The sequence below is a fragment of the Martes martes genome (assembly GCF_963455335.1).
Source record: "Martes martes genome assembly, chromosome: 5".
In the NCBI taxonomy this organism is placed as follows: domain Eukaryota; kingdom Metazoa; phylum Chordata; class Mammalia; order Carnivora; family Mustelidae; genus Martes; species Martes martes.
Window position 1 is genome coordinate 60,831,673 of NC_137892.1, and position 15,468 is coordinate 60,847,140.

The 15,468-nt window shown below is 43.7% G+C and overlaps 1 protein-coding gene across 2 annotated transcripts in view; it reads right to left on the reverse strand.

Annotated features, from left to right (window-relative positions):
- RASGRF2 (Ras protein specific guanine nucleotide releasing factor 2) overlaps positions 1-15,468 on the reverse strand; it is a gene marked incomplete at its 5' end in the record, with an annotated part of 256,694 nt that overhangs the window by 172,341 nt on the left and 68,885 nt on the right. For both annotated transcript variants that reach the window (XM_080803329.1, XM_080803328.1), the window contains one exon: positions 9,859-9,965. In XM_080803329.1, the coding sequence (XP_080659455.1) occupies positions 9,859-9,965 (107 nt within the window). The remainder of the gene's footprint in view (positions 1-9,858; positions 9,966-15,468) is intronic.

The following is a 15,468-nucleotide window of genomic DNA, read 5'->3' on the forward strand; positions in this document are numbered from 1 at the left end:
CAGTAGACAAAGATGACTCTACACATAATAGAGGCGGTTCATCTTGCTGATAGGGACACGGGCACCGGGGTTAGCCGGGCCTGGATTCGAACGTCAGCCTTGACACTTCGTAGGCCGGTGGCCTTCAGGAGGTTATTTCATCCTCTAAGACCCCAGACTCTGTGGGGATGGTACCACCGACTTCATGGGCTGTGTGAGTGTTGAATGAAAAGGGTCCGTGGTGCGCCTGGCACAGAAGCCGGCGACCTGAGAGCCCAGGGAAGGGTGACTCCAGCCACCTGCTAGAAGACTTGGCAGGGGTCGCCAGGTGAGGAGAGAAAGGTGCAAAGACCAGAGCATTAAAGAAAGGGATAGAACACAAGGGGCAGTGAAAGAGGAGGAGAAGAAATTGATGTGGGAAACAGAGGCAGAAGAAAACTTACTAAATTTCCTCACCTACTGACAAGCCCTTAAAACAGGCAGAGTGACTCTCCTCTAGGGACTCAACTACCCCTACCTTAAGGCTGTGCTAAGGGCAACGGACAATCTTAGCCCAATCCACCCCCTACCCCCAACCAGGATCCTGTAAGTCTACTTTAACAATTCCTTTAGGAAACTTTATCTCTAAACCTCCAAGATAGTGTTGACAATCATTCCCAAGCATATGGCCCACTGATAGACATCTAAAGGGTCTCCTGAGAAGGTTTTATTACCGGTAATGAATAACCTTTTCCCCAGACAACAGCTAGCCCCTCAAGGTCCTAGAAACCTTGCTTCCAAAATTCCTTAGAGACTTACATCATCCCTAACCCCCTCCCAACTTACAAGTATATAACAGACCACTCCTCACATCCCAGGGCAACAGCTCTTCCTAACCACCATTTTGCACCAAAGATGTCCCAAGAATTCCTTCTTGGTCATGGGCTCCAAACCTCACCCCACCGAACCTCACCTATGTTCTACAACTTCATCAAAATAATCGAAGGAGTAGAAGGAGATTCAGGAATGAGTGCTGTTGTAGAAGCAAAAGGAAAGAAAATTTCAAGAGAAGATTTGGGTCTCTATACACCGATATTTAAAACAAACAAACAAAAAACCCCTCCAAATTAATGTAAAAGTGATGTGGGAAACAAACGCAGAAGAGAAATTATTACTTCCTTACTAACTACAAGCCCACAGACAAGTCCTTCAAACAGCAGAGTGACCTTCCTCTAGGGACTCACTGCCTCGATGACGAGCTTTTGCAAAAGGCAATCCTAGCCAGACCCTGCCCCCCAAAACCAGGTTCTGCAAATCTACTTTTAACATAAAAAAACTCTTTTGGAAACATCCTTTATCTCTACCCACGAAAATACCTGTTGGCAATCATCCCCCAAACATATGGCCCATACATCTGAAGGGTCTCATGATAGAGGTTTTTTTTTAAATTTTTAAATTTTTTTATTAACATATAATGTATTATTAGCTCCAGAAGTACAGGTTGGTGAATCGCCAGGTTTACACACTTCACAGCACTCACCATAGCACAGACCCTTCCCAATGTCCAGAACCCTGCCACCCTCTCCCTACCCCCCTCCCCCACCCCCACAACCCTCTGTTTTGTGAGATTAAGAGTCTTATGGTTTGTCTCCATCCCAATCCCGTCTTGTTTCATTTATTCTTTTCCTGCCCCCCAAATCCCCCATGTTGCATCTCTACTTCCTCATATCAGGGAGATCATATGATAGTTGTCTTTCTCTGATTGACTTATTTTGCTCAGCATAATACCCTCTAGTTCCATTCACGTCATCACAAACGGCAAGATTTCATTTCTTTTGATGGCTGCATAATATTCATTGTATATATATATATATACCACATCTTCTTTATCCATTCATCTAGAAAGATCCATGGACATCTAGGTTCTTTCCATAGTTTGGCTATTGTGGACATTGCTGCCATAAACATTCAGTTGCACATGACCCTTTGGATCACTACATTTGTATCTTTAGGGTAAATACCCAGTAGTGCAATTGCTGGGTCATAGGGTAGCTCTATTTTAAACTTTTTGAGGAACCTCCATGCTGTTTTCCAGAGTGGTTGCACCAGCTTGCATTCCCACCAACAGTGTAGGAGGGTTTCCCTTTCTCCGCATCCTCGCCAGCATCCGTCGTTTCCTGACTTGTTAATTTTAGCCATTCTGACTGGTGTGAGGTGGTATCTCATTATGGTTTTCATCTGTATTTCCCTGATGCCAAGTGATGTGGAGCACTTTTTCATGTGTCTGTTGGCCATCTGGATGTCTTCTTTGTAGAAATGTCTGCTCATGTCCTCTGCCCATTTCTTGACTGGATTATTTGTTCTTTGGGTGTTGAGTTTGCTAAGTTCTTTACAGATTTTGGATACTAGCCCTTTATCTGATATGTCATTTGCAAATACCTTCTCCCATTCTGCCAGTTGTCTTTTGGTTTTGTTAACTGTTTCCTTTGCTGTGCAAAAGCTTTTGATCTCAATGAAGTCCCAATAGTTCATTTTTGCCCTTGCTTCTGTTGCCTTTGGCAATGTTCCTAGGAAGAAGTTGCTGTGGCTGAAGTCGAAGAGGTTGTTGCTTGTGTTCTCCTCAAGGATTTTGATGGATTCCTTTCTCACATTGAGGTCCTTCATCCATTTTGAGTCTATTTTCGTGTGTGGTGTAAGGAAATGGTCCAGTTTCATTTTTCTGCACGTGGCTGTCCAATCTTCCCAACATCATTTGTTGACTGTCTTTTTTCCATTGGACATTCCTTCCTGCTTTGTCGAAGATTAGTTGACCATAGGGTTGAGGGTCTATTTCTGGGCTCTCTATTCTGTCCCATTGATCTATGTGTCTGTTTTTGTGCCAGTACCATATACTGTCTTGATGATGATGGCTTTGTAATAGAGCTTGAAGTCTGGAATTGTGATGCCACCAACTTTGGCTTTCTTTTTCAATATTCCTTTGGCTATTCGAGGTCTTTTCTGGTTCCATCTAAATTCTAGGATTATTTGTTCCATTTATTTGAAAAAAATGGATGGTATTTTGATAGGAATTGGATTAAATGTGTAGCTTGCTTTGGGTAGCATAGACATTTTCACAATATTTGTTCTTCCAATCCATGAGCATGGAGTATTTTTCCATTTCTTTGTGTCTTCCTCAATTTCTTTCATGAGTACTTTATAGTTTTCTGAGTATAGATTCTTTGCCTCTTTGGTTAGGTTTATTCCTAAGTATCTTATGGTTTTGGGTGCAATTGTAAATGGGATTGACTCCTTAACTTCTCTTTCTTCTGTCCTGTTGTTGGTGTAAAGAAATGCAACTGATTTCTGTGCATTGACTTTATACCCTGACACTTTACTGAATTCCTGTACAAGTTCCAGCAGATTTGGAGTGGAATCTTTTGGGTTTTCCACATATGGTATTATATCACATGATGGAGGTTTTATTAGATCTTTTCCCAACAATGGCCAGCCCCCTCAAGGTCCTAGAAACCTGGCTTCCAAAATTCCTTAGAGATTTAGGCTATCCCTATCCCCCTCCCAATTTGAAAGTATATAATGAGCAACTCCTCAAGACCCCAGTAAGCTTTTTCTGCCCATGGGGCCCGTCCCCAAGCTTTAATAAAACCACCTTTTTGCACCAAAGACGTCTCAAGAATTCCTTCCTGGCTCTTGACTTTGAACCCTAAGGTCCTTCCTACATCAAAAGGAAGGCTGAAACCAATGTGACAAGTTGGTAAAAAGTGTTCAGATAATCTACATAGCTATCTTATCTATCCATCTTTTCTTATTTATCTAACAGATATGCAAATGTATAGAAAACCTGAGCAGCGGGTTGTTATCAGTAAATACCTTGGAGAAAGTACGTGGGTTTGGGGAATGGGGACAGGGAAGGATGAGCTATGAATGTAAACTATAACTTTTCACTCTCTCTCCTTTTCATTGTTTGAATTTTCTTTTTCTTTTTTTAGAGAGCTTAGATTTATGTACTACTTGTATTATTAAAAGCTATTAAATATAACTGGAAAGTTGGAATTACATAAGGAAAGAAACGCTTTGGAAAGTCATTGTTGACTCAGGCGACAGCAGCTTCCCTGGGGTAGGGACAAAAACCCAACACAAAGGGCTGAAAAGGGAGCAGGAGCCCAGTGCTGTGTGCGAGGGAGAACCACCCAACCGCTTCTTCCAAAAGCGGGGCTGCGCAGCCGGGGCAACTAGAGGAGGGAGCCGCGCCAAGGGAGGGATTTTAATGCTTTCTTTCAAGGTGGGAGAGATTCATGGGGAATCAAAGAATACAGGAAAAAAGCCCAAGAGGGGTTGGTAAACAGATGGGAAGTTTAGGAGAGCCAGGGAATCAATGATGGAGCAAGGGAATCCGAGGGAAGTGGGTGCAGAGGTTCAGGGCAGAAATTTGCCTCAAAGAAGCACAGGGTCTCGGAATGCTGAGAGCCCGTGGCGGTGGCGCCCCCCGCAGGCGGGCCGGAGGGTGCACGCAGACGGACCCAGCTCCCGGGCTGTGAGTGCTCCCTCTGAGGGAGCTCCCGCTGAGGGGTCAGCAGAAGCAAAAGCACTTTGAGGAGCAGGAAGGAGAACGGACTGGTGACAGTATTAACAAGGGACTGAAAATAAAACAATTCAAAGCCCAACTTTTCCCTACAGAAAACAAGTTCTACAATCTCATCAAGTGAAATATTTCATTGTTCACAGACATATCATCCCTTTTCTCTCCTGCTGCGCTTCCCAGGTTCTAAGAAAGAAGAAAGTGTTGAAGTCTCTTTGATCATGTCAAATCTGGAAGCAAAGGCCCGACTAACTTCTTAGTTTAAAAATATATATATATTTTTTCATATATATGTCATATATATGATATATATATATCATACATATATATCATACATACATATCAAATGAACAAAATCCACATCTTGAGCTTTAAAGTAGTGATAGTCTTACAAGAGAAAAATATAAAATATGGCTTTGGGATTGCTTGAGGCTGTAACATTATGGCCCATTTCTGATTTTCTAGTCATGTCATTTCCCTGTGATACACGAATCACTTTCAGCTTTTCTGTGTAATCACTTTTTTTCTGATATGTAGGGGATTTCTCCATGCACATTCTCTAAAGAGCTGGTTTTATGGGGATGGTGTGATACACAGTGTATATTGCACACTGCACACTAAATCAAGCCTCTATCCAAGTAAAAAGGATGAGGTACAGGCACTAGGTGTTTGGTGCAGTTACTATGTTGGGGTGAGTGTGTGTGTGTGTGTGTGTGACTGTGTATGTTGTGGGGGAGGGAAGAACGGATTGAGGAGGGTGGGGAGAGGGAATGAACTACAGGCTGCCTCAGGCACATATAATCAAAAGGACTACAGATAAACATAGACCCAGGAGGCTGGATTAGGGCTTTCTTTAGTGGACACGAGGATAGGACCTCCCTGAAAGAGTTAACTGGAAGATAAGTCTCTCCGCTCCTCCAAGTCAGGACTGATAGGATGAGCTAACGGGTTTTGTAGAGCCTTTGCCAAACCAAATCTGACAGGAGTTTTATGGGATGGAAGCACACTCCCACCTCCTTTTCACTTGCAAATGCCCTCCCCCCTGAGAAAAGCCTAAGATTTACCTCACACAGGCACACACCAAGAGGAGGCAGGAGAGTCAAGAGGGGGGCCTAAACAGAATTAAAGTTGGAAAAAATAGAAAGCAGGCAAACGATACAGTAGGACAGTCCCAAACACTGAAAGCATAAGCCATACCTTTCCAGGGAGAAAAAAGAAAAACATCAACATTCCGTGGTGCGCTGTACCAGGCATAATATTCTCTACATCTCCAACTTTTCACAAGTCCTCCCCTAACCTCAGCTTTGGTAGAAACCCAAAGCCAGCTTTCCCCTCAGGATACACCTCACTTCTCTAGTAACTTCTAATACTCGCTTTCTCATATCTTACACAGCAAAGGCAAGGAGAGCCCTCAGAAGGGCTCCTCAGCACCACTTCCAGGCAAGCAAACCCTCCAACTCCTCACAGAGACCCTTCCCGCCCAGCGCTCATCATCTCTGCCCTACAAACCCGCTCTCATCCATCATTTCTTCTCCCAGGAAGTGACATTCTCCATGCTAGGGGCCTGAGAGATGTGTTGGATAACCTCCTGAGGTAATACGGCCCACATGCAGGCAGTCACGAAGCCCTAGAGGAGGTCTATCCTCCACCCCATCTCTGGAATACTTTCCACTTCTCTTTTCTCAACTGTCACAGACCAGGTCCTTTGGGTCTTACGCTTCAGCCAGAACGGGAAGGGCTTTGGTACCTCTCCGCATACCTAGATCCTCTTCCAGGCCATAACCACCTTCTAACTGCTGAAGCTTTGCTTGGACAGCATTCCAGCAGAAGACAAGTGGAGAAAACTTGCTGTGGATGTTGTCTTTTCAGCCAATGAGCCCTAAGGACTCACAATTAACTGAGTCATTGTTTTTGACTGTCCTAATGTCAATGAGTAAATCAACCACAGTAGACAGACATGACCAAGACAACAACAACAACAAGAAAAATCAGGTTATTAGGACTATCCGGAGTCCCATACTCAACTACCAAACCACTTATGGAATAAGCATAGAACTTCAATGCCATTAAAAAGCTCTGGCCTCTCCTCATCCAGACAAAAATAAGACTGCTAGCAGCTTCCCATGAACTGGTGCCCGTAATAAGTGATGGAACGATAGTGTAAATGTGCCGGTGTTTTAGAAAAGTAGTATTGGCCAACTTCAAGAAAAACTGTAAAACAAGCTTTTTGGACCTTGTCAGAGCTTTGAAATGAGAATATAATTTCCAAAAAGATTTTTCCTTGGGCCCTGTCTAAGGGAGAAAACATGCAACTCAACATCCCGGAAAACGACCCAGAGATCCACTGAAGGCCAGCTGGAGCAAGTAGCTTCAGCTCGGGGAGGTGTAAAAGCCAACAGCGAGAATGTGATTTGCATGGCACGCGAGGGCAGCATGCCCAAGCCAGTACTGAGAAGACATCTCAGGAAAAGAGCAGAGACCAGGAGAAAGGTTCTGAGCAGAAGGGTTTCTCTGAGCAGAGACCAGGAGAAGGGTTGGCAGGACACTCAGAAAAGACCTGGTCTCGGGCTAAAATAGTCATCAATTAACCACCAGCTCAGACTTTTAAAAAGAGTAAAAAAAAAAAAAAAAGTAAAACCATAATTATTGAGCATTTTCTATTTAAAAAGCAGTGGCACCAAATTAACGCCATCAGACTGTCCTCGAAAGGTGAAATATTTAGTCAACTGATCGGTTGTGTAATTAGCCCAATGCCAAGCGACACTGGCTGACAAACTCCTTCTGTGAGTCATCTTCATTAACTTTCTGGCTCTGCACATGTATGAACAGTCAGAATTACTTTTACAGAACCAAGTCCACACCAAACACTCAACTTAAAGTTAAACAAAAAAGTTATCATCTTCCCTGATTTACAAAACAAAAAGAATGAAGAAGCATCTCAGTGCAAAAAGTCAAATATAAGAACTCAAGTATAGGGCAGTCTGATTAAAAAGAAGTCATCAAAGAACCCAGTTCTGGGCCTCAAATCAAAGGAAAAGCAAATCCAATGAACCAAAATTTTTAAAAAAATCAACTCTTAACTTAATCTTCATATCCACAAGAGAATTTTGATCTTTTAGTCACCTAAACCACTAAAGCAGTTTCTAAAGTCTGTCTCCTGACAAGACCACAAGTGCCCTAATTGATCATAGGTCAATCAACCCCGAATACTGACCCATACCCACATACATGACAAAGTTCTCATGGCATAGGAAAAAAAGAAAAACTTACTTAAAATCAAACCATTTTTGAAGTAATACATACTCTGTACTTGGTCCACCCCAGTATTTGCTTGGCAACTACAAAAGTAAGGTATTTAGGTTACTAATAGTATCTCACTTTTCTGGAATGAAAAAAGGCAGGGGGTTGGGGAACAAAGACACATGTTTTAAGTTACATACTTCATTTTAATTCCCAGGTAGGAAAGAATTACACAGAAATTGTGTCTAGAAAGAACCCAAGAGTTCTATCTTGCTAACTTGATACTTCCTTCACCTCTGAAGACCTGACCTTCTTTCTCTAGCAAGTCGTTGTCATTACAGTAAAGTCTGGAGCAAAGCCGTCAGACAGAAACAATGACAGAAAAGACAGCTGAACAGTGTGCCAGGATCATGGTGTAGACAAGCTACCCCAGGGGCACCCTCGGAGAGCAGCATTTGGTCGCAAACCCTGTGCCTCTCAAAGAAATATTTTGAAGGGGAGGAAAGAAAAAGAACTGAAATATTTTGCGGATAGTATCTTCTACTCTCAACCCTGACTTTATATTAACCTCTTTGCATCTCTGAATAGAAAAGGAGACGAGTGAAGAGAAAAAGACGAGAACGAAGACAGGTACAACCCAAAACACTGGTTAAAAGGCTCTGGAGTCAGACTGATCTGGGTGTGAAGCCCAGCTCTGCAGCTTAACAACTTCATGATAGATGTTGGCCAGTCTGCTTAATAATCATGAGCCTTTGTTTTCTCATCTGTAAAGTGGGTAGCTGTGAGGAATAAGCAACATATGGAAAGTACTCAGCATGCTGCATGACACAGAGGAGGTAGGTGGTCAATATAAAGTAGTAGAAGAGAAAAAGAGGGGTAGGGAAGGGAGGAGAGAAAAAAATCTCAAGGATTCGCAAAGAATCTAAACTCGGAACAAATGCCCTATCCTCTTTACAGTCTGAAAATAGTTCTTGGTCACCAACTACATAATTAGCACTGTGCTTTGTTCAGAAATGAAGCCACCTCCTCCTCACTCTCAAGGTGCATGCAGTCCAGCTCAGGAAACATAAATCACACGTAGGAAATATGTCAGAAAAAAAAAAAAAAAGAATTAAAAAAAAAAAGTTGTGTTAAATCGTTAAATATTCTACATGTGGTAAAGCAAGAGCTGCAGCAATCTGGAGAAGGGGCCTGTGAGGGCTACTTGTGGGGGACAGTTTCAGGGAGAGGGGCGATAGAGGCATGGCAGGGCACTTAGGAGAAGCAGGGGGCATGTCAGGGGAAGGAAAAGCAGATGTGCCCCAGCTGGAGTCTTGCCCCGGAAGCAGCGGGGATATAAGCAGGGACTTACAGAGTGACCAGAGACTGGATGAAGGAGGAGGCAGACAGGAAAGCAGTGAGCATGGGAGCTATTAGAAGCAAAAATGGGCTGGACTTCAGAAATGAATATGAAAAATGAGAGAGGGAGCTGCCTGACTCTCAGATTTCTTGTTCTTGTGTGCGGCCAAGTAAGTTCTTTCCACCTTCCTGGTATTTCTTGGAAGGAAAGAAAATCATACTCTTCTATCTCCCTAGACCGAGTCAGCATCACCCCTCTTGATAAGCAGGCTGCCCGGGGCAGGGTTTACAAACGTGGGCTTGGCTGGGTCTGTATCCCAGCTCTACCACTTACCAGCTGTGCGACCTCAGACAAGAAAACCAACCTTCCCAGCTTCATTTTCCTTCTCTGTAAAAAGGGGTAATTATAAGACCCAACCCCAGATTATTGAGAGGATAAGCAAATCAATACACTGAATAAATGCCTTCATTGAGAAGTGCTGAGAAGGGTTCCTGTCATATAGGAACAATCCACAAAAGTGACCCATTATTATTTGAATTATTTTTATATATTTATTACTTTTCATCTTTGGCTAGAATATAGCCATAGAAAGCTCAAAGAATAATTTTACAATCACTAAAAAGGAGATACCAACGGGAAACCCATCTTAGAATTGCAAGTTCTTCCAGAACTACAGCCAACAGTGAAAACCTCAGTGCGAGAGACCCAGCCAACCCAGTGTCACACAGAGGACGTGAGTCCCTACCTGGCTTGGTGAATGGCCTCCATCCACTCTTTACCGTCCTGCTCCTCCTCACAGCGCAGCTCCAGAGGTTTCTGACCCTCATGGCCAAAAAGAACGGTAAAGTAATACTAGAGAGAAAAACAAACAAACAAACAAACTTTAGATTTACTTTTCAAGCATGACCATATAATATAGTATTTCCCTACAAAGGGTATATGTTTAAAAAATTCATCCACACTGTATCAATCATGTTTCAAAACGTAGTGTCACCCCAGTCCACTTGGCAATGACTCTGCACCTAGAAGATACAATAGGTTGCATCTTAACACCCTTCTGTAAGAGTCAGCCCACAACACCTCACTAGATACAGGAAAGATATTGGATAAGACTCTATGCAGATGCATGATTAAAATTCCTTACTGAAATTTCTAACCGTAATAAAGGATATCTACAAAAAATTTACTATAAATATTCTACCTATTGGTGCATTCTTACAAGCAACCCTTCTAGGATGCATGGGTGGCACAGTCGGTTAAGCATCTGCCTTTGGCTCAGGTCATGATCCCAGGGTCCTGGGATGGAGTCCCGAGTCCGGCTCCTTGCTCCAAGTCCACTGCTTCCTCTGCCCCCTCCCCTGGCTTGTGAGGGTTCTCTCTGCCTTCCTCCCTCGCTCTCGCTCTCACTCTCTCTCAAATAAATAAATGAAAATCGTTGTTGGAAAAAACAAGCAACACTTCTAGAATCAAAAATTAGAAAACGATGGCAGTCATTGACACTTCTATTTACTAATTCTGCCTGGAGGGCAATATCGAAAAATAAAGGGAAAAGGGAAAGAAATGGAAAGCAAGGGAAAAACATCATTTTCATAGCTGATGTAACTGTCTGTATCAAAAGTTCATTGAAAAACTATTAAAATAAGAACACTGGGACGCCTAGGTGGCTCAGTTGGCTAAGCGGCTGCCTTCAGCTCAGGTCATGATCCCGGAGTCCTGGGATCGAGTCCCACATCGGGCTCCTTGCTTGGCAGGGAGCCTGCTTCTCCCTCTGCCTCTGCCTGCCACTCTGTCTGCCTGTGCTCGCTGCCTCTCGCTCTCTCTCTCTCTGACAAATAAATAAATAAAATCTTTAAAAAAAAAAAAAAACCACTGAACCAAATAGTTAAATACAAAAATCAGTACACAAAAATTTATTGCACTTTGGCATAATAATATCAACAGAGAGCTTCATTTTGGGTTTTTTGGGTTTTTTTTTTTTAAGATTTTATTTATTTATTTGACAGAGAGAGACAAAGCGAGAGAGGGAACACAAGCAGGGGGAGAGGGAGAGGGAGAAGCAGGCTTCCCGCCAAGCAGGGAGCCTGATGTGGGGCTCAATCTCAGGACCCCGGGATCATGACTTGAGCCGAAGGCAGACACCCAAGACTAAGCCACTCAGGTGCCCCACAAAGCTTCATTTTGAAAACAGCATTTGCAATAACAAATACAAGTAACTGAAGACTGAGTATAAGGAAATGTGTTTGTCACCTCTAAGAAATAAATTAATCAATAATTTCAATGTCCTCTGCTAGAAATAACAGTAGTTTTTACTTTTGGTAGAATGTGACAAACGGAATCTGAAATCTGCTCCAGGGAAGAAGCTTTCACTTTACACTGGTCTGTTTGAGGCCGGACACATGAATCACCAAACTGAGACTGTCTGGAAAGGAAACGTGACTGGACAGCTTTTATTGCACAAGAATGATCAGAAAATACACTGGACCTGCCCAGGACGTCTTCCCGGAGCATAAAGAGGACTGGCTACAGAGCTACACTAAGGCAGAGCCACAGCCGAACACGGAGTTCCTTCTGTGGTCCCACCTTCCCACCCACCCCCCCTCAAGGTCTTGTTTATTCAGTGTGACCGTTATGTACTCATTTTCTTCAAATGAATTAAAAACCTTCAGAACAATCATCCTAGAGATGAGAATTTCCAGCACAAGGGAAAAGAGCGAGAGAGACAAAGCAAGAAACAGTCTCTTAATGACAGTGAACAAGCCGATGGTTCCGAGAGCAGGAGGCGGGTGGGAGGATGGGGGACACAGGTGATGGGGATTAAGGAGGGCACTTGCTGTGATGAGCACAGGATGATGTATGGAAGTGCTGAGTCACTCTATTGCACACCCCAAACTAATATAACACTGTATGTTAACTAACTGGAATAAAAATAAGAACTTGAGGAAAAGAAAGAATTTTCAGCACATTTTTACCAAAAAGAAGAAAACTGGCTAAGAGACTTCTCCTCGGGTTACCTGTACATAAATCATCAATCCACTGAGTCATGCCCGTGAGATAATCCACCACACTTCCCACGGACGGTCCCAAGCCCCGTACATGGCAAGCTGTCTTTAGTTCTTAAACCTCTTGTCCAGCCAGAGGACTAAATGCTAGGAAACAGGGGGAAATAACCTTATGGAAAGGCCACCGAGAGTGAGAAGAATTGAGTTTAGCACTGTATGCAATAAAGTTCCATTTAAATTTGAGAGGAGAGAAGTCGAATCTCAATGATATAACAAATCAGTGTCTTAAAGGTCAGTCCTCTGAGTAATGGCATTTCAGTAACTGCTGGCTCCTGTCCAGGCTCAGCTGTCCAGTCCAGGGAGAGGAAATGCTTAATGAACCGGCCCAACCTATTGAAAGGCTGCAACCCGCACTTCGACAGCCACTGCTACTATGAAACCCAATTAGAAGCCACCTCTCAAAGACAGCGAGGCAATTATATTAGCAGAGGACACCCAAAGGTTAGACCACGTCTCAGGCATAAAGATGATGGTTTTGAGAGGTACATGTCACATATCCGGGAGTTCACTTAACAAACTCAGCTCAGTTACGAAAAATTAGACAGTGCCTCTGCACGCACCTGCAGATTATTTATTTTTAACCACTCATTAAAGTTTTCTTTGTGTGGAATATTCTGGCCTCACTCTGATATGAACTTAGTATACCATGGATCTAGGCATCAGGCCTGGTGCTTTAAAGGTCCCTTGGGGATCAGAAGTAGCATCGGACACCCTCGACGATACCCTATGACCTCAGAGGTGTCCCGCTGCAGGGAATTTGGAGGAGAGGTTCCAAAGTACTGGGTCATTGCGAAATGCAAGGAAGAATTAAAACAGGGATGACCTTGTTGATGTTTTTAAAGTTAGCATTTACAAGGACGAGTGACTTTCTCTTCCTTTTCTTCGTAGATATTCTCACCTGTTTCCCAAATCCATTTCTCCAGGCAGATTCTCTCCCAGGCACCAGCCCCATACTTCTCCTATTAGACAGCATTTCAGTCAGATCCCAAACTGAATTCATTACCTTCCGTCTCTTCCTCCCACCCCCCAAACCTCCTCCTCCCCCCCTCTGCCTTCACAATGACTCCTTCTCCTCTTGTCTTTTCTCTGTCAAGTGAATCTTTATCCAATGGTTGCCCCAACTAGGAACCCCAAAGTCATCTTCAACTCCTCCCTGTCATCACCCACACATTTGGTTTCACCAAGGCTCACATGTAGGATTCTCTTCTGGCTTTTATTATCCCTCACTTAGACTACTGCAGCCATTCTACCATCAGGTGAAAAATATGACAGTTTGAAATTCACTTGAAATTCTTTTATCTTAACAGCTGACCTTGCTCCTTCCTTGTACCCTGGCCACCATGATAGCCCAAAGTGGGAGTTTAAAAGGTTCTTCCTGAAGGAGGACAAGACGACCTAGAGACGTCCCAGTGAGTTGGGAACGCAAGGAGAACAGTGGAGAGAAGTGGTCGAGGTAAACAGAGAAATCAGGAGATGGAGACACATCTGGTACAGCTTCTCCCCAATCAGGGCTAAAATCCCAGAAGAGGGTGAGGAGTTAAAAAGGTTGATAACAAAAACCAAAAGCCAAGGAGTTTCTGTATCACCTTCCCTTTAGGGATCTAGAGGATATGCCATCTCACAGAACGTCTTCATGCCCCACCCCCCACTCTCATGACACCATGGAGGGATGACTGCATGGGTGGTGACCACATCACGTAACTCCACAAAACTGGTGTCACGGAAGTAGTGTGTTAGATAGATAGATAGATAGACAGATATAGATAGATAGGTAGAGAGATATAGATAGATAGATAGATAGATAGATAGATGGATGGATGGATAGATGATAAATAGATAGGCAGGCAGGCCAAGTTTTAAAGTTAGCTATCCAAAGCCTGATGAGCTTCTAAGCAGTGTGGACATTCCCAAGTACTACCGTGGAGGACCATGGAGGGAAGGGTACTATCAAAACTTATTGTGGGATAAAGTAAGGGGTATAAAGACCAATCAAGAGCCACAGTGGGACCACATAGGCAATACGGACAGCCAGGCCCTGACTGATCTGGGAGAAAATAGACCGCAGCCACGTACTTCAGCAACGGTTGCCAACAGATGGCCCAGGCAGAGCCAGACCAGCACCAGACCACGGTCACCAGACTGCCTCAATCTTTGACACAAACACACATACACACACATCCTCAAGGCCACGTGAGACCCCATTTACTGAGACGCCACCTCAGTGGGGTGCAGAGGGAAAAATGAATTACTGAAAGAGACTTTCCACATTAGTGGAGCAGTCTGAGTTTCCTCCTCTCAACTAAATGTAGCTTCTTTTTTCTCCACTTACTAAGTGGAGAGGAGATCTTAAGGAGAAAGTCAGGTCACATTGAGAAAAATATTTTCTTTGCACATCTAAGTATAGTGAAGACAAATCTGTGACCCCAATTCCTGTCTTATCCAACTCCCTCCATCTAAAACATGGTGGCCAGAGTCTTTCTGAAATATCAGTCAAGGGGCGCCTGGGTGGCTCAGTGGGTTAAAGCCTCTGCCTTCAGGTCAGGTCATGATCCCAGGGTCCTGGGATGGAGCCACGCATCAGGGTCTCTGCTCAGCAGGGAGCCTGCTTCCCTCTCTCCCTCTCTCTCTCTGCCTGCCTCTCTGCCTACTTGTGATCTCTGTCAAATAAATAAATAAAATCTTTTAAAAATAAATAAATAAAATAAAATATCAGTCAAGCTTGGGCACCTGAGTGGCTCAGTTGTTAAGCATCTGCCTTCGACTCAGGTCACGATCCCAGGGTCCTGTGATCAAGTTCCGCATCAGGCTCTCTGCTCCACGGGAGGCCTGCTTCTCCCTCTCCCACTCCCCCTGCTTGTTTTCCCTCTCTCACTATCTCTCTCTGTGTCAAATAAATAAATAAAATCTTAAAAAAAAAAAAATTAGTCAAGCTTCTCATGTCTGCTTACAAACCCTTACTAGTGTTCTCAAACACTAAGAGCAAATCTTACACAGGCTGAAAATGCCCTTCACTAATCGGTTCCATTCTTCATCTTTAACCTCGCTCCCGTCTGTTTCCTTCAAGGCAGGCCACACTCCAGCCACACCAAGGTATCACTCCCCAAAAGACAAGCTCTTTCCTCAGCCTCATGCTACTGGCAGAACCATGACTCCCCAAGCGGTAACCCAAGAACTTGGGCAAGGCACATAACTCTCCTGACTTTCCTCCTGGGCAAAACGAGGACAATGATGCAGACCTGACAGGATCAAATTAGCAGATACACAGTGCCTGCACAGTAGGTGCCTCATAAGTGTTC